This window comes from Zootoca vivipara, chromosome 12 (assembly GCF_965207765.1).
Source record: "Zootoca vivipara chromosome 12, rZooViv2.hap1.1, whole genome shotgun sequence".
NCBI classification, from domain to species: Eukaryota; Metazoa; Chordata; class Lepidosauria; order Squamata; family Lacertidae; genus Zootoca; species Zootoca vivipara.
The window spans coordinates 16,201,624-16,228,256 of record NC_142595.1 but is presented as its reverse complement, the minus strand read 5'-3'; the positions used below and the strand labels follow the sequence as shown (position 1 = coordinate 16,228,256).

At 45.7% G+C, this 26,633-nt stretch overlaps 1 protein-coding gene across 13 annotated transcripts in view; it reads left to right on the top strand.

Annotated features, from left to right (window-relative positions):
- The window catches only part of PPFIA3 (PPFI scaffold protein A3), a 64,870-nt gene that overhangs the window by 9,178 nt on the left and 29,059 nt on the right, over positions 1–26,633 (top strand). For 12 of the 13 annotated variants that reach the window (XM_088655152.1, XM_088655153.1, XM_088655150.1 and 9 more), the window contains exons 2-7: positions 4,443–4,762; positions 15,897–15,998; positions 18,220–18,384; positions 19,286–19,360; positions 23,117–23,197; positions 23,509–23,721. In XM_088655152.1, the coding sequence (XP_088511278.1) occupies positions 4,526–4,762; positions 15,897–15,998; positions 18,220–18,384; positions 19,286–19,360; positions 23,117–23,197; positions 23,509–23,721 (873 nt within the window). In that variant the 5' untranslated portion in view covers positions 4,443–4,525. Of the gene's footprint in view, positions 1–2,641; positions 2,779–4,442; positions 4,763–15,896; positions 15,999–18,219; positions 18,385–19,285; positions 19,361–23,116; positions 23,198–23,508; positions 23,722–26,633 lie in introns of those variants that run through there. The other variant, XM_088655144.1, reaches the window with a different exon arrangement.

Below are 26,633 nucleotides of genomic sequence, written 5' to 3'. Positions count from 1 at the left end.
CAGGGCTGATTTCCTTCAGAATGGAGAGGTTTGATCTTCTTGCAGTCCATGGGACTCTCAAGAGTCTCCTCCAGCACCATAATTCAAAAGCATCTATTCTTCGGCGATCAGCCTTCTTGATGGTCCAGCTCTCACTTCCATACATCACTACTGGGAAAACCATAGCTTTAACTATACGGACCTTTGTCGGCAAGGTGATGTCTCTGCTTTTTAAGATGCTGTCTAGGTTTGTCATTGCTTTTCTCCCAAGAAGCAGGCGTCTTTTAATTTCGTGACTGCTGTCACCACCTGCAGTGATCAAGGAGCCCAAGAAAGTAAAATCTCTCACTGCCTCCATTTCTTCCCCTTCTATTTGCCAGGAGGTGATGGGACCAGTGGGTAATAGTATGTGAAAACAGTCCAGATCCAATGATCCCCAGATGGTGGAAATGTCAAGCACAGGCACCTTCACTTGGTTGTAAACGGTCAAAGACTAGGCGCAAAAGACTTCAGATTAAAACTGCAGAGTGGAAGGACCAGGAGGACTTTTTTTCTGCCTCCCCACTTCCAGCTACTACTCTCTGAAGACTGGAGAAGAGACCCGCTTACGAAATGTCTAGGCGTGCCTTTCTTATAACAAGAATACAAAGCTGAAAATGAATGAACGGCAGCTAAAATATCACGTTCATTTTTCTCGTGCTTTAGTCCTTCCCCTGCCCAATCCCCTAATATTCTTAAGAGGGTCTCTTCTCCAGTCTTCTGAGAGTATCTGGAAGTAGGGGACGCAGAAAAAGGTCCTCCTTTCCTTCCACTCTGCAGTTTTAATCTGAAATCTTAAAGTGCTGTGCCCAGAGCTCAGAAACTGCTCGCGCTAATGAAATTCCCTGTCGCAAAATGCGCCGAGAACAATGGGAGTTTCGAACACTGGTCATAGCGCGTCACAGGCTTGAAGGGGTGAAGTAATCAATGGCACTGTATTAAATTGCACACAAACTGGAAGTCAGTGGCATCAATGAGATGTTACACTGCTCCTACAACAGCTGCATTTCCTCATGGGAGTGTCTAAAGATGTTCTGTCTCCTTCCATTCCTTTGTGATCAACGGAAGTGCCTTTCCCCAGTTTTAGCTGCCCTTGCTGTTGCTTCTGGTTCAATTGCATCCCCACAACTCATCAGGTCACATCCACACAATGCCTTTAAAACACATGACTTCCCCCAAAGAATTCTGGGAAGTGTAGTTTAACCCCCCACACACAGAACCACAGTTCCCGTAGCAAATTACCATTCCCAGGATTATTTGCGGGAACCTGCGTGCTTTAAATGTGCTTAATATATATATATGCAAACCCTCCAACATTTCTCCAGTGAAAATAGGGGTGTCCAGTGCTTTTTTTTCCTAGAAAAGAGGTGCCAGAACTCGCCACAAACACCTCTCTCATTCTCTTAGAATGGCAGTGGCGCCCACCTGAGAGGTTCCAGAATTGAGTTCTGGCTGAAAAAAAGGCTCTGAGGACGTTTCATTTTTCCAATGAAAACAGGGACACCCTAAGGGAAAGTGGGGCATTCCAGGATGGCTTCTGTGAATCCGGGACTGTCCCTAGAAAATAGGGACACTTGGAGGGTCTGAATAGGGTGTGAAGGTGAACCTCAATTCTCCACCTTGCATATAAGAATGTAGGCCCCTTGCACAGTAGCTATGTTTTCTGTACAGCACCTAGCACATCCTAGTGAAATCAATGCTGAGTCAAGATGAGTGTGGAAACAGCCTCCCTGGCACCACGTTAAGTAGACTTGCATAATTCATAACTCAGCACAATTTTTTTTGGGGGGGGCGGACTTTTACTTACTTTCAACACAACACCGCCACCACCCTTTCTTCATCTCGTTTGCCCTCCTAGACTGTAAGAAGGGCCCATTTATTCCTTGCATAATCCGTGTGAAGTGTTGTTGTGAACGTTCAAAGACAGCCATGCGAATGCTGAGCATTGTGCCAATTTTACAGATTGGGAAAAGCGAGGCAGAGAAGTTGATTGCCCAAGGTCGCCTGGCAGCTTCTGTTGGAACTGAGCTACGCTTTGAATCTAGGCAACGCAGACCCGTGACCACTAGGCCTTACTTTGTGGGGAGTGGGAAGAATGAAGCAGCACAGGGTCGTTTTTGGCACCGAAGTCAGGCTGACTTTGCCATAAACCCTAGCTGAGACAGGATCGAGGGTGTTGCTCTAGGGAACTAGTTGCCCCATATGGGAATGAAAATAAATGTTAGGGTGGGGCAGGGTTGCTTTTCTGGCAACTCCAGTTCCCCAACCGGCTGAGCCTCATGCCTGCCCCGTGATTACACTTGATCTCCCCAACCGCCCACAGAGTTAAATCTCAAGCTCTTCCTTCCCCCCGGCCAACCCAGCTCTGCTCCCCAGAACCAATGCTTTTGCTCGGGAGGTGGCGACAAGAACGTCACACGACTTGCTATAGTAACATCTCCGGTCTCCCATTATCTCCATTCATAATAAGTTAGCCGGTGTGTCATCTTGTTGGCTGCTTCCCAGACTCCTGGCTCCCAGCCTCTCCTTCCTGTCCCCTCCCCACAAAGGGCAGTGCAGATCTCCTGTGCTAGAGATCATAGTAGTCCCGAGTTCATATGCATATATTTCCCCTGCCATATAGCCGAGTGCTTGAAACTCTGGTGGGTCCAGATTCACGGTTCCAGCCCTCGGCTTTTAGCTTGCTCTTCCCAGAGCCAGACACCACACCACTTCTGGAATTCATGGAGCCTTGGGACATGGGAAGCTGCTGTATGCTAGGTAAAGGTAAAGGGGCCCCTGACCATCAGGTCCAGTCGTGTCCGACTCTGGGGTTGCGGCGCTCATATCGCTCTATAGGCCGAGGGAGCCGGCGTTTGTCCGCAGACAGCTTCCGGGTCATGTGGCCAGCATGACAAAGCTGCTTCTGGCGAACCAGAGCAGCGCACGGAAATGCCGTTTACCTTCCCGCCGGAGCGGTCCCTATTTATCTACTTGCACTTTGATGTGCTTTCGAACTGCTAGGTGGGCAGGAGCTGGGACCGAGCAACGGGAGCTCACCCCGTTGCAGGGATTCGAACCGCCGACCTTCTGATCAGCAAGCCCTAGACTCTGTGGTTTAATCCACAGCACCACCTGGGTCCGCTGTATGCTAGGTCAGACTATTTCTCTATCTAGTATTGAGTACAGTATCGTCTTCTCAGATTGACAGGTGCTGTCCAGGTTCTCGGGTGTCGTCCATCACCTACCTTGGGAGATGTCGGGAACTGAACTTGGGGTCTTCGACATGCACAGTGTGTCCTTTAGCTGTGATGTCCGCTGTGCAACTTCTTGGGATGAAATACTCTGGTTTCCCTGTCCCCCCGCCTTTGAGTCAGACACACATTTCCTTACTTTTCACCTATAGAATTCCAGAGGTCAGGGGAATTGTTTGGAGGGTTTTGTTGTTGATGCTGATGTTTAATTTGGCGGATCTTATGATTTATGTGGAAATTGGTTGTGTACTTTTTGATGTTTTGATTATTGTTTAGGACTAGTTGTTGTTGTTTAGTCCTTTAGTCGTGTCCGACTCTTTGTGACCCCCATGGGCCATAGCACGCCAGGCACTCCTGTCTTGCACTGCCTCCCGCAGTTTGGTCAAACTCATGTTCGTAGCTTCGAGAACACTGTCCAACCATCTCGTCCTCTGTCGTCCCCTACTCCTAGTGCCCTCCATCTTTCCCAACATCAGGGTCTTTTCCAGGGAGTCTTCTCTTCTCATGTGGCCAAAGTATTGGAGCCTCAGCTTCAGGATCTGTCCTTCCAGTGAGCACTCAGGGCTGATTTCCTTCAGAATGGATAGGTTTGATCTTCTTGCAGTCCAAGGGACTCTTCAAGAGTCTCCTCCAGCACCATAATTCAAAAGCATCCATTCTTCGGCGATCAGCCTTCTTTATGGTCCTTTAGGACTAGTAGTGATAGATATATAATCTAATTGTCAAATGGGACCTTGAACCCAAACTGCAGACACCACAATGGAATGTCTGTGTAGCGTCCCCCCACCCCAGTGAGATTTATTTTATTGTAATTAATTAATTAATTCAATTTCCATACTGCTTTATAGTTTAATGAAACAAATCTCAGAGTGTTTTACAGCACATTGAAACATCAAATAACACAATCCAAAATAAAAACTAGTTCAAGCTCCTAGGAAAATATTTCAGATCCTTCTCTTAAGAGACATTTTGCTCCACGTGGTCGAAATGGGAACACAAAACGTTATCGGCACCTGGCAGATTACGAACACTGTTTATGACTACCTTTGTATGTTTGTAGTTCTGTAATTTGTGTGTGTGTGTGTTGTAAGACGCCTTACATGGTTTTGACTTTGGAAAGGCGGCATACAAATAAAATGATTTTTATTTATTTAATAAAAGCACTTTCCTCCTCTCTTTCTCTTTCTCCAGGATCTGGGGCTAAACGTCCCTAAGAGCTGCCAGTCTTTCCCTGAGGAGCCCCGCCGGGGGCAGCCCTCCCCACCCCACTTGGCATGATGATGTGCGAGGTGATGCCGACCATCAATGAGGACAACCGCCGTGGCTCGGCCTACGGGGCCGACGACGCCAACTTTGAGCAGCTCATGGTCAACATGCTGAATGAGCGCGAGCGGCTGCTGGAGACTCTGCGTGACACGCAAGAAAGCCTGGCCACCTCCCAGCTGCGACTGCGCGAACTGGGCCACGAGAAGGAGTCCCTGCAGCGCCAGCTCAACATTGCCCTCCCGCAGGTCAGGAATGGGTATTTTTGGGGGGGGCGTGTTTGCGGGGAAAGACTGCTGGGAGATCTGGGAAGAGGAGTCACTGGTTGGGAGTTTAAAGCCTTGTTGGCTGTGGCCAGGCTCACACGATCCATTTAAAGCACTATGATACCACTTCAAACAGTCATGGCTTCCCCCAAGGAATTATGGGAGCTGTAGTCCGCTAAGAGTGCTGAGCAGTGTTAGAAACTCAGGTATAAAATCTAATCTCCAAATAGCACCTTAAACCTAAACTGTGGTTGCTGTAATGGAATGTCTAGGTACTGTTTCCCCACTCCATGGTATGTACAGTATGTATGTATGTATATATGTAGGTAAAGGTAAAGGGACCCCTGACCATTAGGTCCAGTCGTGACCGACTCTGGGGTTGCGCGCTCATCTCGCATTATTGGCCGAGGGAGCCGGTGTATAGCTTCCAGGTCATGTGGCCAGCATGACAAAGCCACTTCTGGCAAACCAGAGCAGCACACAGAAACGCCGTTTACCTTCCCGCTATAGCGGTTCCTATTTATCTACTTGCATTTTGACGTGCTTTCGAACTGCTAGGTTGGCAGGAGCTGGGACCAAGCAACGGGAGCTCACCCCGTCACAGGGATTCGAACCGCTGACCTTCTGATCAGCAAGCCCTAGGCTCAGTGGTTTAACCCACTGCGACACCTGGGTCCCTATGTATGTATGTACACATGTATTATTTCCGTACCACTCCATATTTTAAAGAACAAATCTCAAAGCGTTTTAGAACACATTAAAACATCCCCCCCAAAAAAAAAAATCCAGGAGAAAACTACAGTACTGTACTTTTCTGTCTACAAGACACCCCTATATATATTTGGGGGGACTGAAATTTCAGAAAATGGGGGGAGCTGGCAAAAAAGTTGTTGAGCTTTTTTTGCGCGGAGGATTGCCCAGAGTTGTTGAGCTTTTTGAGGGGGAATACCGAGGGTTGTTGAGCTTTTTTTTAGGGGGGAATGCCAAAAATCGCTCACCCACACAAATGGCAAAATCCGCCTCCTGTCTGTCCCCACGCCGACAGAAGCTGCCAATCACTCACAGCAACCAATCAAACATCCACCCTGTGCACTACCCGTGTATAACGCGACCCCCACTTTTTAGCATGATTTTTAAGGAAAACAACCTAGTCTTATACACGGTGAAGTACGGTAATTAAAGCTACACAGAAAATATTTCAGATCCTTCTCCGAGCAACAATTTGCTTTCCCCAGTCGCCAGCCTGGCATCCGGAGATCTCCACATGGTTGAAATGGGACCAGTGCCAATCGTAAAACGGGCCGGGCTAATTTCGAACGCTGGTGCTGAAGAATTGTTCGGAGGCCCCAGTTCCCCTTCCAGAGCTAAAGTTCTCAGAGTTGCCTGTGAAGAGAAATTGATTGTTAAGTTACTCTGGGAATTGTAGTTCCGGGGGTGGGGAATATGGGTCTCCTAACAGCTCTCAGCGCCCTTCACAAACTACAGCTCCCATAATTCATTGGGGAAAGCCATGACTGTTCAAAGTGGCATTGTAGTGATTTAAAGGGACTGTGCGAATGTGGCTTGCGAAGGTCTGGCATGGAGGTGGGTTCCAAAGGGGAATCCCTGGTGTTCTGGCATAACTTTAGCAAGAGGAGGCCGTGTCCACTGAATAGTGTGCACCAATGTTTCCTTTGCAAGTGGGGTGATTAGAAGGGTTCTTCGTTCTTCTGTGGTGACCCCACCCAGAAGCTCCTGCTTTTGTTCTTTTTGGTTCCATATTGCTTGGTTTGCTTTAGAACTGGACAAACCACAAGTGTACAAAATGGGAGGTGACACTATTATCAGAAGCAGAGGGCTGACAGACCCTCCCAAGTGTCCCTATTTTCCAAGGACAGTCCCAGATTTACAGAAGCCACCCTGGTTTCTGATTTGATCCCGGAATGTCCCGCTTTTCCTTAGGATGGGAATCGGAGGGTGAAGCTCATGAATTTCATTAAGTGTCCTCCGTTAGTTGAGCACTGGTGCAGATTTCTCAGTCCATAGCAATCGCAAGCAGCTGACCCCACATGGGCAAGCCAGAAAGCAGGCCGAGTCAGGAAATCAGCAGCCGCTTATAGGTGTGACCGCATATATGCATGGTGCCAGGGAAAAAAATAAATAGAATCACACCAGGAAATGGCAGGAGAGAGCTGGAGAGTCCTCTTGACTTGTGAGGAGACACTCCCTGGAGGCCAACGAGAGTGTCATTGATGGTGGAAGAGACCTGTTTAGGCTTCTCAGCCTCTCCGCCTAACAGCTGATGTGCGGGGTAGCGCAGCAGCAACAGCAGTTGCATTGCTGCGTGTGACGTTTTTACGCTGTTTGGTATAGCCTTATCAACCCGACCCATCAGGGGTTAACTGAGACTCCGTGTCAACTGACTGGACATTCCATGAGGGGAGGGGAATGGTTGGATGTTTAAAGAGAAGGGACAGCCATTTTGTCAGTTGAGAGGGCGCTGGGGAGCGGGCGTGTGAGGGTGGTTGAAAAGAAGGTCTAGGAGAGTAGGTTTAGGCTAGGTAGTCGATAGGTTATCTAGTACACAAGTAACAAAGTTATGACTGTTGAAACTAAGCTTGTACAAAGGAAACCTTAAAGCAACCATTACGTTCTTGAGCAATAAAATTTCCAGTGTTAAAGCGCCAATTAGAAAATCGTCTGTGTTATTTTTCCAGCCAAGGTACATGAAAACTCATTCAGGAAGGGCATCTATTAAAAAGACAACACTTCCTTCGAGAGGGGAACGGTTAGTTTGTATCTTTGGGGTGTACCAAGAGGGCGAGCCAGGCAGACAGACCCAGGGTGTCATAAAGTTACCTCAGGGGAGAGGCAATCTTTTACAGAAAGAGATTCTTAGAGGCAGAACTCCCTATACTGTGGACACAAGGGATAGTCTCAGATATAGCCCTGAACTTTAAAAGGTACCTGGCCACGTTTGCGCTGGAAGAGGACTCTCTTTTGTATAAAAGGAAAAGAAAAAGAATAAAACCCACGAGTGCATGAGGGAATACAGGATAGGCTAAAGGGAACAATAAGGGGAGGCTCGGTTTACCCCAGATCATCCCTGTTAGTTCTTGCATTAAGTGAGAGGTCTGGATTGGAGAGAGCAGGAGTAAATTGGCATTTAGAGGCTTTTTAGAGGATGTTCCCCACTTTTCGCTTATGTGTGCGAGGGCCTTTACGCTCACCTACATGGGGGGACGCCTGTACTCTGCATCCCAGAAAGGAATTGTATAGTTTAAGTGTGGGGAACCTTTGACCTTCCAGATCTTGCTGAACTACAACTTCCATCCTCCCTGGCCATTGGCCGTGCTTTTTGGGTCTGATCTGGAGGGCTATAGGTCCCCCACACCAGGCATAGTTGTAGTGTTGGAAAGGGGATGTCCTGGACGTGAGAGAGTCTGGGACATTCTTCATGGTTCAGGCAGATTGAGTGCTGCCTCGGGTATATAGATTCATTCTGAGGAGCAAGGAAGGATCCAGCCTTGTTCATTCTGCACCATTACTGTGATGCCAAAGTGCAGATGGGGCTATATTCATTTATTTAAGGAACTTTTATCCCACTCTTCAGCAAAAAAAAAAAAGATTCCGAGAGCGGCTTACAGGTCACCAAGAAGAAAAATACAGTCTCTGCCCTGAGGCTTACAATCTTAAAAGACACGACATACACAAGAAACCTGTAGGAGGTTTACAGCAGCTGCAGGTTTTTTTTTCTTTTGCTAGATTCCCTTCTACCACCACACCCCTTCAGTGTTCCTGCTCACAGATGTTAAACCACCAACTCATTACTCATAGATAGCAAGTTTGACTTTTTAATGTCGTTTCAATGTTGGCACCTTCTGGAAACTCAGATGTAAGCTACAGATGTAGGAGATCGGCTTGGGTAGAGTCCTGGATGACTTTTTAGGTGCTGTAGTTCCACCTTAGAAGTAGCTCCTCCTCCTCCTCCTCCTCCTCCTCCTCCTTCTTCTTCTTCTTCTTCTTCATTTCAAGGTGCCAGGGAAAACTGATGGAAAGGAACACAGAAAAGCCATGTTTTGCCTTGTTAGGAGCAGAGGCAGTAGGCGTAGGGGTGGCCAACTCCCAAGAGACTGCGATCTACTCACAGAGTTAAAAACTGGCAGTGATCTACCCCCCTTTTTTCGGGTTCAGGTCATAGTTGTTGAGTTTTTTCAGGGAGGAGGTAAAATGTTGAGCTTTTTTTAGGGGAGCCACAGTTGTTCAGCTTCTTTGGGGGGAGCCAGTGATCTACCAGTGATCTACCGCAGACGTGCTGTGATCTACTGGTAGATCACGATCTACCTGTTGGACATGCCTGCAGTAGGGGGTAGGGATGGGTGGAAATCAGGGATGAATCACAGTGAGCTTATATGGATCAGACACAGGGAGTCTTTGGGCCGGCGTCCAAATTTGACCCACCAGGTTCATGAGGCGCTTTCCCCCCAAATCATGGCCATCGACCTCACACCTGATTCCTTATGTGATGTCCAGTGCGGCGCTGGTAGAGACACGACTGGATTGACTGCTTGGTGAGTCGAGGCCTGCAGAAAACAAGTTGATTTACCTACCCAACGGATGCGTGCAGAGGTCGATACTGTTCAGTATAGCTACACAAACTAGTTCTGCATTGAGAATGTGCTGGCCTTCTCACTAGCCATCAGCTGGTGGTCAGTGAATTCAATTCTGCTTGATTACTCCTGCAACCCTCATGGGCCAACTTTGACAGGTTGGTGGGATAACTCCCTGTCAATCGCCTGGCTTCATTATGAGTTGGGTAAATGACAGGTTGGTTATCCTGCCCACTGTCAAAGTTGGCTCCAGGGGGTGGGGTGCATAGCTGCCAAGTTCTCCCTTTTTTAAAGGGAAATTCCCTTATGCTGAATAGGCTTCCTCACGAGAAAAGGGAAAACTTGGCAGCTATGGTGGGGTGGGGTGGGCAGATAAATATCTGACCCCCTGGGCCAGAAAGATTTCCCCATCCCTGATATACATGACATGTTCTGAGAAGTATAGAAGTGTTCTTGACTTCCTCTTATTGTGTGGAATGTATTATTTTTCTAGATTTTGTGTAGTAAGTACAGTACCTGCTGAAGTCTAAAACCTCCACTCATATGCACAGCCAGTGCATTTATGGCAGAGATGTGATTCTGTCAGCCGCAGGCACGTATTGGATAGTAACAACGACGTCACTACTAATACAGCGGTACCTTGGTTCTCAAACTTAATCCGTCCAGGAAGTCTGTTCTAAAACCAAAGCGTTCCAAAACCAAGGCACGCTTTCCCATAGAAAGTAATGCAAAACGGATTAATCCGTTCCAGACTTTTAAAAACAACCCCTAAAACAGCAATTTAACATGAATTTTACTAACAAGACCATTGATCCATAAAATGAAAGCAATAATCAATGTGCTGTACTATAAAATAAATAAGACAATATTGTAGATGATAAAAATTCAAACTATTATTTTTCCCTACCTGCGCTGATGATAGTCATTGTTTGAATGGGGGGCTTTTATCCATTTCTGCAGTCACACAATCAATCAATCAATCAATCAGTAGCTTAACTGGCTTCCACACAGTCACAAAAACAAATTAATTGAAAAAGCCTCAAAAACAAATAAATAAATAGCAAAAACAAAAGTGCCAAACTTAATCCGTTCCAGAAGTCCGTTTGACTTCCAAAATGTTCAAAAACTAAGGCGCAGCTTCTGATTGGTGCAGGCGCCCCGGAAACAATAGCCAACAGCCGCATTGGACGTTCAGCTTCCGATAAACGTTCGAAAACAGGAACACTCACTTCCGGGTTTTCGGTGTTTGGGAACCAAGGCATTTGAGTATGAAGGCGTTTGAGAACCAAGGTACCACTGTATAATGATACATATTATTTGTCCATGCATTTTTGGAACCTTTTTAAAAAAGGTATTTAGCTAGAATTCTAAACTTTAATCAGTAGATTATCCAACAAAAGACATGGTTGACTAATCCAAAAGGACAACTGGAGTAGGATTGTGGTAGGGTCATAGCTAAGAAATAAGGTACTTATTTGAGAACCAAGAAATAAGGTACTTATTTGAGAACCATACTTGGTTCTGGTACAAGTGTAATAGGGAATGAAGAGGAAGATATTGAAGGAGCAGTAGCTTTTGCTTATGTATCAATTAGTAATCTCACTCTTCCTTCAGTATATTATAAAAACACTTGTGAGGCTTTGTTAATATAAGGGAGGCTTTTAATGTTTAATTATTTTATTTCATTTTTCTGTTGTAAGCCGCCCAGAGTGGCTGGGGAAACCCAGCCAGATGGGCGGGGTATAAATTATTATTATTATTATTATTGTTATTATTATTATTATTGACTCTCATCTAAATATTTAAAGTGCAATCTGATGCATTTCTGCTCAGAAGTAAGTCCCATTGAATTTAATGGAATTTACTCCCAGGTAAGTTGTATAGGATTGCAGCCAGGTTAAACGATTAAGAAAATGTTGCTCCTGTTCTTTCTTAAATAATAATAATAATGAGGGGGGGGGGTTATGCAGGTCAGGGTGGCATGATGGGAGGTTATAAAATCACCAGTACAGTACGTTACAAAAGTGAATACATTTGCAATTTAGTTCGTCACTTCAAAGCTAAATCGGGAAGCAGAGATGACCAGCAGTAAAATAGCAATAGAAACATAATAAGTTAGGATGGGCTAATCATCTGCCTGAACTTTTCGAATGTCCCCAAAACCTTAATTTAAGGATTACATAGGAAATGGAAGACCTGATTAACTCCAAGGGCCCTGAAAATCTGCATAGCTGGTGATGGAATCCAGTGACTCTATTAGAATTCATAGAATGTCAAGTTGCCTGTCCCCCACCCACCCACCTCCCCTGCCTGGCTTCAAAGTAAGTCCTAAATCTCAGAGAAGCAAAGAAGATCCTGAAAATGTATTGATTGGCAGTTCTAGCCAAAAAGGGCGGGGAGAGGCAATGAAGGGGAAAATCTGGAGAGCTGGGGTGATACGACTTAAAACACAAGTTTGTGGGCTTTTAGAAACAGCCCAATATTTATCAATGTATATAATTTAAAAATACGAAGGAAAGTATAAAGCACTTAACTTTATTTTCTGGATGGGCGTGTTCAGATAGCTGTTTCAGCATATGCAGATAATATGAGGCATTTCACGTTAATTATCTTCATATCTTGCCCTCATTCCACGTGCAGAATTTGGTTTTTCCCCCCTGCAGCACAGATAAAATAGTTGAATACTATAAAACTAGGTAAAGGTAAAGGTAAAGGGACCCCTGACCATTAGGTCCAGTCGTGACCGACTCTAGGGTTGCACGCTCATCTCGCATTATTGGCCGAGGGAGCCGGCGTACAGCTTCCAGGTCATGTGGCCAGCATGACAAAAGCCGCTTCTGGCAAACCAGAGCAGCACATGGAAACGCCGTTTACCTTCCCGCTGTAGCGGTTCCTATTTATCTACTTGCATTTTGACGTGCTTTCGAACTGCTAGGTTGGCAGGAGCTGGGACCAAGCAACGGGAGCTCACCCCGTCACAGGGATTCGAACCGCCGACCTTCTGATCAGCAAGCCCTAGGCTCAGTGGTTTTAACCACAGCGCCACCTGGGTCCCTACTATAAAACTACCTCTGGACTATTGTGTTTTCAAGGAGCAGTAGGCAGGAAGATTAGTTAGAGCAATCCTGCAGGCATTTATCCAGTCTTTATACAGCGCCTCTGAAACGTTAGGCCAGGGGTGGGGGACCCTGCGGCCCTGCAGGTGTTGTTGAACTACAACTCCCATCGTGCTTGAATATTGACCATGCTGGTTTGCGTTGATGGGTATTGGAGTCCACAGGTTCTCCATCCCTCCTTTAAGTGATTCATAAAGGATGCCAACTGGAGAACAACAGAAGCAAATGTTCTCTATAATAGATAGTTATGTGAACTGAATCTAAGTCAGTCTAGTATGTGGGTTTTTTTTTACAAAGGGCTCACTGGACTCAAAAAACAGGAGCATTGTTTCTCAGATGAAGTAAGAATATCAGGGAGACAGTGTGATAATGGATGACTTCCAGCTACCCTCAAATTGACTGGATAAATGTAAATTCACATAGTGACAAAGGACTATTTCTAGATACAACGAGTTATTATATTTTGGAACAGTTAGTCATGAAACAGACATGAGAAGGGGCAGCGATTGAGTCTTGGTGGTGTCAGGTCTAGCACGAGTTGCAAGTGTTGTTGAATTGCTTTGAGATGGTGACCACAATGCTATCAGATTAAACGCAGGAGAGTGGGAAATTGCCCAGAGTGTCCCAACAGTCACTTAATTTCGAAAGAAGAAATTTTATCAAGAGAGGGAATTGGTTAAAGGGAAGTGGAACTGCAATTAGGAGGCTCATATCCCTTCAGGAAGCTTGGAGGCAATTTAAAACCGCTGTAATAGAGCCTCAGAATGCATATGTGGATTAGAAGAGGTACAAGCAAGCCCAGGAGGATGCCAGTGTGGTTAAACAGTGGAGTCGGGGAGGCTAGAAAAGATTAGCACAATCAAGCTCCGGTAAAAGTAGCTCTGTGTGTTTGAAGTAGAAATCTGTTATGCACAAAGAGGCCAGGGCGGCCTAGTGGTTAGTGTCGGGCGGGGACCTGGGAGACCAGGGTTATAATCTCCACTCGGCCGTGAAGCTCACTTGGTGACCTTGGTCCAGTCACTGTCTCCCAGTCCTAACCTATTTCACAGATTTTGTTTGTGGAGATTAAGAGAGGATGGAGAGAGTACTGCTTTAAAGGTATATTTGTACACAGACCGTGAGATTTTCAGTAGTGCAAGCAAGCAGCTGCCTAGGTAGTATGAAGATTTACTGTCCTTGGGGATATAAAGGAAAACGTTGGAGGTGTTGGAAAGGTGTATTGTGGGATTAGGAATAGTGATGCCTTGTGTTAGACCAGTGGATTGGGCTGGGTAACTAATTTTATGAAGATGGCCCAATAGGAGATAATAGTCCAACTTCGATGGCAACATTTCCGCCTCCGTTTGGGACAGGGTAGACTAGCACTTTGACTCTGTCCTCATTTATTAGCTTATTTAGGGGTTCTCACCTGCCCTCTGTCAACTGGGAAATGGTTAAATATCGCCTTCCCTTGTTGGCATAATATTTCTTTTCCAGTGCTAAAATTAAGTGAATACTTAGAATTGGCTAAATTTACAGACTCAATAAGAAATCATTCAAAGGAGAGAATACGGAAAGAATGGGATGTTTTCATAAAATATATGAAAAATGGAAGTTCCCAGAATATCACTTGGCTCAGCGTAGATTAAAATCCCACTGGCAACCAGAATGTTTCTCCATAGATTTACCATAGCTGCCAAGTTATCCCTTTTTTACAGGGATTTTCCCTTATGCTGAATAGGCTTCCTCGCGAGAAAAGTGAAAACTTGGCAGCTATGAGATTTACCGACTGAATACAGATACAGTGGTACCTCTACTTACGAATAACTCTACTTACGAATGTTTCTACTTACGAACTGAGCTCCGTCCGCCATCTTGGATGCGGTTTAGATAGGATTTTTTCTGATTACAAATTTTTAGATAGGGTGGCTTCGACTTACGAATTTTTTCTCCCAATGCATTCCTATGGGATTCGACTTACAATTTTTTTCGACCTACGAATGTGCATTCGGAACGCATTAAATTCGTAAGTAGACGTACCACTGTATTTAGGGAAAGGAATCATCAAGTATGTTCATGGATAGCAGGAAGTCATGTTAGGAATCAAGGAGTCAAGCCAGAAGTTGAAAAAAGACGGCTTGTACCCCCTATGAAAAAGTGTGTTTGAAAATGCTTGGTTTTGAGGTTTTATTCATTTCTTTTTTTCTTTTCTTTTTCATTCCCCCCCATTGCTGATAATGCTTTTTCTTTTCGTTTAATTTTCTGTTATTTGATGTATGTATGTATATGTAAAATCAAAATAATTTTTTTTTTAAAAAAAATCGCCTTCCCTTCCCCTACAACATTTCTCCGATGTCTTAAGGAAAAGCAGGACACTCTGGAATCAAATCAGAAACTGGGATGGCTTCTGAAAATCTGGGACCATATCTGGAAAATAGGGACACTTGGAGAGCTTGTCTTCCCCACCACCTCACCGCTGCCCTAATCTGACTTGTCCTCTTCTCTTTTTGTTCTCCTCCACTGGCTGTTAAGTTTTCAAAAAACATGGGAAGGCCCCAACTTGAATCTCCTGCATCACATATGTTTTTGGCCTAGAGATTTAAAACAAAGCAACCAAATTTGAAGTGTGTGGTGTGTTACTGGGATAGAAAAGGGATCCTGAAAATATTAATAAATACCACTGCTTTCAGGTTAAGTTGCCAAGTCTGAGCTTTGGTATGAAACACAGTACAGTGGTACCTCGGTTTATGAACACAATTGGTTCCGGAAGTCTGTTCATAAACTGAAGCGTTCATAAACTGAAGCGAACTTTCCCATTGAAAGTAATGGAAAGTGGATTAATCCGTTCCAGATGGGTCCGTGGAGTACTTAAACTGAAGCGTTCATAAACTGAAGCATGGGTGTAATTGGTTCCGGAAGTCTGTTCATAAACTGAAGCGTTCATAAACTGAAGCGAACTTTCCCATTGAAAGTAATGGAAAATGAATTAATCCGTTCCAGATGGGTCCGCGGCGTTCATAAACCGAAAATTCATAAACCGAGGTGTTCATAAACCGAGGTTCCACTGTACTATAGTAAGTTTGGTCCCATATGGGTGGCTCCATCTAGCGGCTGAAGAGTATAATTGTCCCAAATGGAAATTCCACTGGGTGCCAATGTTCTCAGAACGCTTTAAAGCAGGCATCCCCAAACTTCGGCCCTCCAGCTGTTTTGGACTACAATTCCCATCTTCCCCAACCACTGGTCCTGTTAGCTAGGGATCATGGGAGTTGTAGGCCAAAACATCTGGAGGGCCGCAGTTTGGGGATGCCTGCTTTAAAGAAAGAAGGGGGGGGAGCCACACTCCAGATTAATGCAGCAAATTGAGGCCAGAGAACCTTAAATTCTCCTCCCTTGTCTCTCCACCTCACAACCACTTCTTCTCCCAACCAGGAATTTGCTGCGCTTACTAAGGAGCTGAACTTATGCCGGGAACAGCTGTCAGAGCGAGAGGAGGAGATCTCGGAGCTGAAGGCAGAGCGGAACAACACACGGGTGAGCAAGGGGAAGGCTCTCGACTTAGCTTTGAAATCCAGAACTTGCCTGACAGTGTCACATTTTGTGTGTTCATGTTACAGGGTCTCTCCCAGAAACCCCCCAACCTGGTTGCACCCAGGCAATTTTGATATACAACTCCCATTTGCCTCACCCCAAAACATCCAGGTTGTTGGAAGAGTGGTCTATGTGAGATTTTTAAGAGGTGGATGTGGGAGGATGGTGGGATTTTGATGTTTTGGCAACAGTTAAACATCCTTTTTGGACAGATGGCTGTAGGGGAAGAAATGAGGTATCTCCTGCTCAACTGTTTGCTGCAGCAGGAAACAGAAGACTTGGGCCCAAAGCTCAAATGGAATAGGAATTAGAGTGCTGTGGATTTACCAATCTCACTTACCTGGCCTGTTTTCAAGGCCAACCAGGCAACTTGAATCGAGTGAAGCCTAGTATAGTACTTCCACCATCACCCTTCACTGGTAAGTTCTTCTTCTGCAGCAAAGCTGCAGAAAGCTTACTAGGGAAGAACTCATTCTAAGGAAGCTGCTAATGAAACCACAAAGGTACTTTACAGTAGATCCACCATTGTGCATAGGCTTGCTTCACGGGGCATGAGTGAAGCATGAGTTGTCCCACGATGATCAAACAAAAAAATGACTGTTTATCCGAAGCTTGTTTTGATTTCCAGCTGCTCTTGCCTTTGCAGTCCGGTGAGTTCACATGCAACGTAGGGCTGCCTACAGTAGTTTTGGGGTCTTCCTAAACACAGTTTAAATGAATTACCTAAAAGACGTACTACTTCCTTCCCAACGAAGAGCTTTTATGCTCGCAAGACTAAATGCTTTCCCTTCCACAGTGACCACAGCTAGATACTCGCAAATTCCTTATCAAGCCCTCCTGTGTGCCTGCAATCAGGGAGTACCAGATTCACTGGGCCATATTCTTTTGGACTGCCCTTTGCACAGCAGACTCCGCAAACAGATGCTGAGCAAGATGTTGGACCTGTGACCCATGGCTCCAAGAGAAAGCCAAATGTGGTTCCTCATACCCACGGATAGGGACAAGGATGTTACTGCCTCGGTGGCTTCCTTTTTAATCTCCATCTTACCCAAAAGGGTTCTTAATGAATCAACCGTCTTGGGTGAAGCAGAACAATCGAGTGGCTTGTGACCCTCGACAGCCTCAGTCCTGTCCCTTTTAAATTTATCCCAGTGATTTGAAATGTCTTAACTTGCAATGCCAATAAAGGTATTTGTATTGTATTGTATTGAATCAAGTTTCATAAGCCAACAACAAACCATGGTTTCAGTTAAGCTACTAGGCAGGGCTCACTCACAACGCTAAGCCATTGTTTAATAAACCATAATTGAATAAACCATGGCTGAGTGTTAGTCAGGCCATATTGTCAGTCAGAACCTGACCATAGGTGAGTATTTGATCTGTCTGATTCATTCAAAGGGACAAGCAAAATAGGTTTTTCTTGTACTTACATTGAAGGGCACTTCGTTGAGAAGATTTTCATTGTTCTGGTCCCTTAGTGCCCCCCTGATTCACTACTCTTGAGTTCTGGTTTGCCTATGAGAATTTCTAAAGTTACCTCTGTAATTGGAGCATGTGAAGTTTGTTGCAACATTTTTCCAGCTGCATATTATTTAATTTTGCTTCTTCTGTGATGCATTTGCGTTTAATGAACTTGGATCATGTGTGCAGCCACATTAAGATTGGTTTTCAAAGCACACTTGAGTGTTTCTCACTGCTCATTGAATGTTCTGACAGAATCATTGTGTACTAAGCATTCTGGGGTTGTTGGTTTTTTTGGTTTTTTTTTGTCTATTGCATTAAATTAGAGGCCTGTTATTTTTATGTTCCTTATGGGGTACTCTTGTCTGGTTCCCCCCCCCCCCTATTAGGGTAGGAACACTCTTTCATTCCCCCTTCTGTTCTTATTTTCTCTGATAGAACCTCCCACCACATGTAATAGCAAAACTGCTTCCCCCCTGCCCCCATCTCTGCTTGTTGAGGACTCACTCTTTGCACCCCTGTTTGGCACAAAAGTAGCCATTTGGCAGAGGAGGCCATTTTAGAAAAGCAGCGATGGATCTGCGTTACGATCTGTGGCTGTTGAGATTTGGGTCCCTGTCCACCCCTAGCTATGTACCTGCAGCCTCGCTATAGCTCCATCAATCCTCAAGCAACGCTCCACCTGTCTGTCTCTTCTCCCTAGTTGCTGCTAGAACACCTGGAATGCCTTGTATCGCGACACGAACGCTCCCTCCGCATGACGGTGGTGAAGCGGCAGGCCCAGTCGCCGGCTGGTGTCTCCAGCGAGGTGGAAGTGCTGAAGGCCCTCAAGTCTCTCTTTGAGCATCACAAGGCCCTGGACGAGAAGGTGAAGAGAGGGCAGAGCAACTCTTGACAAGGCGGTGGAGCTGGGCTGGTGGGGGTGTTCTAGGAATTTGTCCCAGGTGCCAAGCCTGGGTACCTGCAGGGTTAGAAACTCAGATATATAAGCCAGGCGTCAACAATGGCTCCTTAAACCAAGGTTGCAGTCGCCAAAACATAAGGTCAAGTTACCATTTGGGGGCATAACGGCTCTAAAATCTTGCTTTTCAAACGATGGACCGACTGCGATTGATTCTCAGTTAAACATCCAGCTAGTTCAGACGACAACCTTGAGCTAGGTTGAGAGCTCTGAGAACTTAAAGAAGAAAAGTCACTTGATCCAGGGAACAGTCCACATATATATTGGCCTATTCCGACCTCCTTTCCTTAATGGCGACTGCACCTGCTCAGGCTGCACAGAAAAACCAATTTGATTCCAGAAATTCCTTCCGATCGTGCAGATAAAATATAACAGATAGAATTCTACGCAATGGGGTGTTAGTGTGTGAAAACAGTCCAGATCCAATGATCCCCTGATGGTGGGATGCATCTTCACTTGGTTGCAGGTGGTCAAAAGCTAGGTGCAAAATGTTCCTGGCGCCTGGCTCATCTTGAACACTGGGTACCTGCGGCCTGCAGATGCTGTTGGACTTCAACTCCCATCAGCCCCAGCCAGCATGGCCCAATATTAAGGAATGATGGGAGTTGTATTCGAACAGCACTGGCAAGGTTTCCCCACCCCTGCTTTAGGGGAGGTGTCACTTGTACCATATTTAAATCATATAACTGCAGCTATGCCATGGATGGAGGGTTAGCAGAGTTGCATACTGGGGGAGGCAGGGTCTGTGGGCTGTTTCTCTCCTGTCTGACTATAATGCCTCTTCAACTCTCTCTCTGGTGCACGGCAGGTTCGAGAACGGCTGCGAGTGGCGTTAGAGCGGGTTGCAGTATTGGAGGAGGAGCTGGAGATGTCCAATCAGGAGGTAGGAAGGAGATTCTGCTCCCGCCTGCAGCGGGAGGTTGGTTGAGATGTGTGCTGTGACCCCCTCAAGAACTACCATGAGCCGGACTCAGCCGGCGATTCCCAGAGGTTGGGCGAGCTGAGATTCCCCACAAGGGTACCGTGGGTTTGTGAATGCTGGTGTGTGCTACTGACACGGCAGCCCCCAGAGATATGCAGGGAGGGGGCATAACTGGTAGCATACACACAGAAGACCTGGGCCACCAAGCCCCCCAGTAACCATCTGCCGGGTGTCTTCTCCCTCTGGTAAGCCAACTGTAACACGATCCAGGCTCTTGGAGCCGGGACACGTTATCTGCAGAGTTTATCCAGCTTTAGCATGGTTTGGCAGCAGCAGCAACAGGAAGAAACTCAGAGAGAAGTCCTTGCATATTTACAAGCGTTTATTCTAAAGCATCTCGGAAGATAGACCAAACGTGTCTTTCTTCATCAGCAAAGCAAAAGCAAGAGAACTACAATTACAATAGTACAACAAACGGAAGTATACATCATGTGACACATTCAGCACCCTCTTCCAAGCCTGTTCCTGTTTAAGGTGGAACAGAATCTACTATGAAATCCTAACAATAACTGCATGCAACTTGCAAGTCAATGTGGGGGATTGGCCTTGGAACAAAATCCCACGCCTCATTCATGAAGGAGATAGGCGAGTCTCTCTTGGAAGGGAATCTTGCTGTTCAGGCACCACCACCGAGCAGGCCCTGCCTCTCATACTTGATGGTCCTTTACTGACTTGCACGCAGACTCTCTCTACGAATGCTGGTGGAGGTCCAAAGTAGATGCAGGCACCACCACCACCCCGCCCCATTTACGTGCATTCTACTTGAGTGCAACTGCATATATGCACGGCGCCAGGAAATAATTAAACTTCAAACTTGGAAATGATGGGGGAGAGCTGGAGGGTCCTTGTGGCTCACGAGGAGACCCTCCCTGGAGCCCGAAAAGGATGTCAGTAAGGGCAGAGGAAGCCCCAAAGAGATTGGAGGTGCAGCAGGGCTTCGTTTACACTGCTTAGCCTCCTCCCCACATCCCCACAGCTGATGTGTGGGGTAGCATCACAGCAGCAACTGCTTTCCCGTGTATCCTCCAGCCTTCTGCTGGCCCCAGAGCTTCAATTCTAGCTGTGATTTTTGGATACAGTGTTTTTTGGTATGGATTGAAGAGAGAGTGGCAGGGAGGGTGCTCCCCACTTTACGCAATTTCACTTAAGCACACAGGGGCCCGGAACATAAGCCCCGTGTAAGTGGGGAGTCGTCTGTACCTAGGGACCATCTTCCTACGCAGGTAGCACTGTGGTCTTGGGCCTCTTGGGCTTGCCAATCAGAAGGTTGGCGGTTCAAATCCCTGCAACAGGGTGAGCTCCCGTTGCTCTGTCTCAACTCCTGCCAACTTAGCAGTTCAAAAGCATGCGAGTGTAATAATAATAATAATAATAATAATAATAATAATAATAATAATAATAGCTTTATTGTCAAAGTACAACCTGTGTACAATGAAATTAAGTAGATAAATAGGTACTGCTGTGGCGGGAAGGTAAACGGCATTTCCGTGTGCTTTGGTTTCCATCATGGTGTTCTATTGTGCCAGAAGCAGTTTAGTCATGCTGGCCACATGTCCCACAAAGCTGTCTGTGGACAAACGCTGGCTCCCTCAGCCTGAAAGTGAGAGGAGCGCTGCAACCCCATAGTCACCTTTGACTGGATTTAACCGTCCAGGGGTCCTTTACCTTCTGCTGTCCCATTGATGGTAGCAGAGTAACAGTAGTAGTTCTGTGTGGGAGGAACATAGCCAACTGCGGAAGACACCTGTTTACTCCTCTCATCCTCTATACAGTCGTACCTTGGAAGCCGAACGCCTTGGGAGTCGACCGTTTGGGCTCCCGAACGCCACAAACCCAGAAGTGAGTGTTCCAGTTTGCGAACGTTCTTTGGAACACGAACATCTGCCATGGTTTCCAATTGGCTGCAGGAGCTTTCTACAGCCAATCGGAAGCTGCACCTTGCTTTCCGAACATTTTGGAAGCCAAACGGACTTCCAGAACGGATTCCGTTGGACTTCCAAGGTACGACTGTACCTGAGAACAAGGCTGAAGCTTTTGCATCTCTAACCTCTGCCCTTGCCTTGCCGTGAGCCAATTCAATTGCCTCCGCTCCTCCCAGAAGCCACTGCTCAGCTGAGAGGTAGTCACTTTACCTGGGGAGGCGGGGAGAAGTCTTATCAATTCCTGAGTAGCAACCCCTAAGAGTGACAGAGGGTGGACATCATGTCTTTTGTGTGGGAATTAGACTTTCATTCCCATTGACAGAGTATGCGAAAGATAGCCCTGGGTCATTTGACACTTTTCTCTCCTATAAAAACTAAGCAGAACACTCTAGTTTAAAGTTTAAAGAACACGTAACTTTTGCTTAGTGTACTTGCAGTTGTCAGATTAAAATATACAATGCAGGCGGATGTTTTTTAAGTTGCTAATGCATCCCATGGACTGCAAGAAGATCAAACCTATCCATTCTGAAGGAAATCAGCCCCTGAGTGCTCACTGGAAGGACAGATCCTGAAGCTGAGGCTCCAATACTTTGGCCACCTCATGAGAAGAGAAGACTCCCTGGAAAAGACCCTGATGTTGGGAAAGATGGAGGGCACTAGGAAGACAGGAGTGCCTGGCGTGCATGGGGTCACGAAGAGTTGGATACGACTAAACGACTAAACGTTAGATTAAACTAACTAACATTTACAGACTGACTGATACTCTGACTTTGAGGGAGACAGCAGAACAACACAACCTGCTGCTCTAACTGTTAAGACTCACATGACTGTTAATAACTGAGCCAACTGAACTAACAGGCAGAGAGTGTATGACATCACAGGGTTCTACAGCCAAATTATTATTATTATTATTATTATTATTATTATTATTATTATTATTATTATTATTATTATTACCCCACCTCCCCCAGCCACTCTGAGCAGCTTCCAACACATATAAAAACGTAATAAAACATTTCAGTTATTAACCCTTTACATATGCATTTTTGCATGCTATCATCCCGCATTTTGGTGCAGCGCAACGGCTGACATTTAACATGGGCCATAGGTTCCCCAGATTGGAATGATTCCCTGGTACTGCTGGAAGAGACTATTGTTGTCCTAAGCCGATTGCCACCTGCCTCTCATTCCTCAATTTTATTTTTCATTTTAAAAAAATTAATTAAATTTTACGTAACATATTTACATTCAAACATAAAATATGAACATCATCATTTAGGATTCCCTGAATCCTTCGACTCCCCTCCACCCTTCCATGGTTACCATTATCAATCTTTTTTCAACCGCTTCCCTTATTTTCTCTATTTTTAAAAATAATAATCCATTTTTTACCATAGTTTTTTTGTACATTACAAGCATTGCTCAAATCCTGCCAAAGCTTTTAGTTTATAAATACATTATAAATTTTGCTCATTCCTTCTTAAAGTTCTTCTGGTTTCTGATTTTCCCAGTCAATTTCGCCATTTCGGCGTAGTCCATCATCTTCATCATCCATTCGTCTCTGGTCGGAACTTTGTCCTCTTTCCATCTCTGGGCCAGTAGTATCCACGCTGCTGTGGTCGCATACATAAATAGTCGTATAAAATAAAAACGGCTTTTTTATTTTTCATTTTTTAACACTAGTGCATCTTCTTGTTTTTCTCCTTCCTTTTCTTCTTCCTCTTCCTGTCTGCAGTCTCTTTCCCTTCGAGAGCAGCTTGCCCGACGCCGATCTGGCCTGGACGACCCCAGCAAAGAGGGAGACTCCCAGATCTGTGTAAGTGGTGCGGAATATGGGCAAAGCACATGGGCTATCACCAGCTCTTCTCTTGTGTGAGGGGTTTGTTTGCCTGTGGGAGGTGGCTATAGATCAGGCACCCCCAAACTCAGCCCTCCAGATGTTTTGGGACTACAACTCCCATCATCCCTAGCTAACAGGACCAGTGGTCAGGGGTGATGGGAATTGTAGTCCCAAAACATCTGGAGGGCCGAGTTTGGGGATGCCTGCTCTAGATGCTTGCTCGTTTCAGTGAGGTCGGCAGGGACAGTGTTTTTGGTGTGCCATAATCCCTTCCTTCTGTTTCTCAGGCCAATGGATCCCTGGAGTTGGGACGTGGTGGCCGGGAATCCGAGCTGGAGGAGGTGTTGGAGCGCCAGCGAGGAGAGCTCTCTCAGCTGAAGGAGCGTCTGACCATGCTTTGCCGGCAGATGGCAGAGCTGGAAGAAGAGCTGGCTACAGCCCAGCGGGACGTCATCAAGTCTGAAGAGATCAACGCCAAGCTGCAACGCGACCTCAAAGAGGTAGACAACCGCAGCTGAAACACTCCATACATATCATTACAATTACTAATTACATTTATATATACCACCTGTCTTCCAAGGATCTCAAAGTGGTTTACATCAGTGGTCCTCAACCTTGGGCCTCCAGATGTTTTGGCCTACAACTCCCATGATCCCTAGCTAGTAGGACCAGTGGTCAGGGATGATGGGAATTGTAGTCTCAAAACATCTGGAGGCCCAAGGTTGAGGACCACTGGTTTACATGGTTCTCCTCCTCCCCCTCCCCATTTCATCCTCACAACAACCCTGTGAGATAGGCTAGGCTAAGAAAGGCTTCCTCAACCTCACCCCTCCAGGTGTTTTTGGCCTACAACTCCCATCATCCCTAGCTAGCAGGACCAGTGGTCAGGGATGATGGGAATTGTAGTCTCAAAACATCTGGAGGGCCGAGGTTGAGGAAGCCTGGGCTAAGAGGTGGTGGTTGGCCCAAGGTGAGCTTCATGGCTGAGTGGGTGGGATTTGAACCCCGTTCTCCCAGGTCCTAGTCCAGCACTCTAACTACTACACCACCGCTGAGAATGTATTGTTGATTAACTAAAAAACCACCCTAATTGGGGGAATAGCCATTGTAACGCCAACATAAAAACAAACCCAGATGCATGAAATTATAGAAGTACATATTGTTAATACGTTGAGTGCAGTGGTTAGAATACTAGGGTGGCCCAACTTGGAAAGCCCCACTTTCCTAGGTCGTCTTGGCCCAGTCACACTCTCTCAACCAAACCTACCATGGAATGGAAAGAGGAAAAAGCATGTAATGCCACCTTGAACTTTTTGGAGGAAAGCCAGGAAATAAATGTAGCAAGTAAATGTTTTCAAGACAGCTTGCCATTTCAATCAAAGAGCAATAATTAAGAATAGCAGTCCTAAATGCCAAATAAATCAACACAAGTTAGCCTGCTAAGTTGCAAATAAAACAACACTTGATTCTAGTTTCTGTTAAAAGCTCAAGCGAAGTTCTGAAACACTTATTTATTTAGCTATTTATTTGCTACCCATTAAGAATAGGTTTTCATGATTATGCACATTTCAAAAAATCAAACCTTAAAATATATTCTAACAACACTCAATAAGTTCAGAGAAAGAGGGGGGGGGAGTGATGTCCAAGGTCTGAAAGCTCTACAATGTGTTTTTTTAAACTGTCAAGCTGGGGAAGATAAGAAAAGTCTTCACCCGGTGCCAAAAAAGGCCCCAGAAAGGCAAGCCTTTCTGGGGAGGCCAGCGCTCAATATGCATGCTATCACTTAAAAGGTCCTTTTTCTGGGAGCCACTGGCTCAGAATGCCCTCTTTCAACTTGCCACCCAATTCTCAACTAGTGAATTGGAATGAGGGGAGGGGGAGCATTTGACATTGACCACTGTTTTGCCCCCAATACCACCGAAGGAGGAGCTTGTCATGGCAGCTTAAAAACAACAATAACAACATCAGGGGAAAATCCCATTGGAGGAAACATGGCAGCCCTGCAGATTGATGGTTGATTTTTTGTTACAGTACCATGGTAAACACCCCATTGTCCCCTGAACTTCCACATAATGGCTCAGGGGCAAAATTGTACCGCAGCTTCCCAAAGGCTTGATTCCTCCCCACCCCAATTGACTTTACTGCAGCCCTAGAGCTGCTCACCCTATTTCTGAGGGTAGGGTCACCCAGAGAAAGGCCTCAAAGGAACGTCTTAATTTCCAGGCCGGTTCATATGGCAAGCAATATGTTATGGCCGCAGAAGAGGCAAATTCAGTGTTGGGAATTATTGAGGAGAGATTGGAAAACACAACAGAATGTAATGTCAGTATATAAACCTGTGGCACCCACATGTAGTGTGTACATTTCTGGTTCTCGCCAAAAGAATATTATGGAGTTTTTTGGGTTTTTTTTTGTTTAAAGGAAAATGAAAAAAAAGGCAACTAAAATGATCAAGTGACTGAAGCAGTCATGAGGAAAGCTTTAAGATGACGATGGGCAGATCTACACAGACACACACACACACACACACACACACACACACACACACAACAATTTTATGTGATTTTTCTCTGGCAGTTTACCTCACATTTTAATCAGGGTGTGTTAAAAAGTCTTCCCACAGAGTCTCTCATAAAGAAAAAGAAAAGGCTTTTCAGTTTGTAAGAAACAAGAGATTTGTTTTACAAAATCCCAAAAGGAAGCCTAGCATTAACACCTTGGTGATGCCTGCACTGGTGTGGGAAGCCTTTTCTTACAACTGGCACCAGCTTTGCTATGGAGCCTGATGACTCACAGAGGGGGGGTGTCTTTTTGTGCAGCAGAATACAACTCTGGACCCCAAACCACTGCCTAAAAAACAGGGCGGACTCCCAAGAGCACAAGGTTTGGTCATCCCTTGCTTCACAGATCTGGGCTTTTTGATTTAGGAAAGAAAGAAAAAGACCACAAAGGTGGGGGTATGACAGAAGTCGGTGAAATTATGAACAGTGTAAGGAAAGTGAATAAGTACTCCCTCTCAAAGCTATACTAAAACCTCAGTTTCACTAAAGCAGAGATGAGGAACCCGTGGCCTTGCAGATGTTGTGGGACTCCGACTCCCATCAGCCCCCGCCAGCATGGCTGATGGCCAGGAATGATGGGAGATGTACCCCAGTAACTTCTGGGAAGCCAAAGATTCCCCATCCCTACACTAAAACCTCAAGCTACCGGCAATAAGATTGCTGGGTGGGGTTAACAAAGGAATGCAGCAAACTGCTGCTCCCTCAAGTAGACAATACACACACACACACACACAGAGAGAGAGAGAGAGAGAGAGAGAGAGAGAGAGAGAGAGAGAGAGAGAGAGAGAGATCCCCACATGTTATCTAGTGCATGCAAGGCACCAAGAACCTTCATTTCTTCCACAACTGGC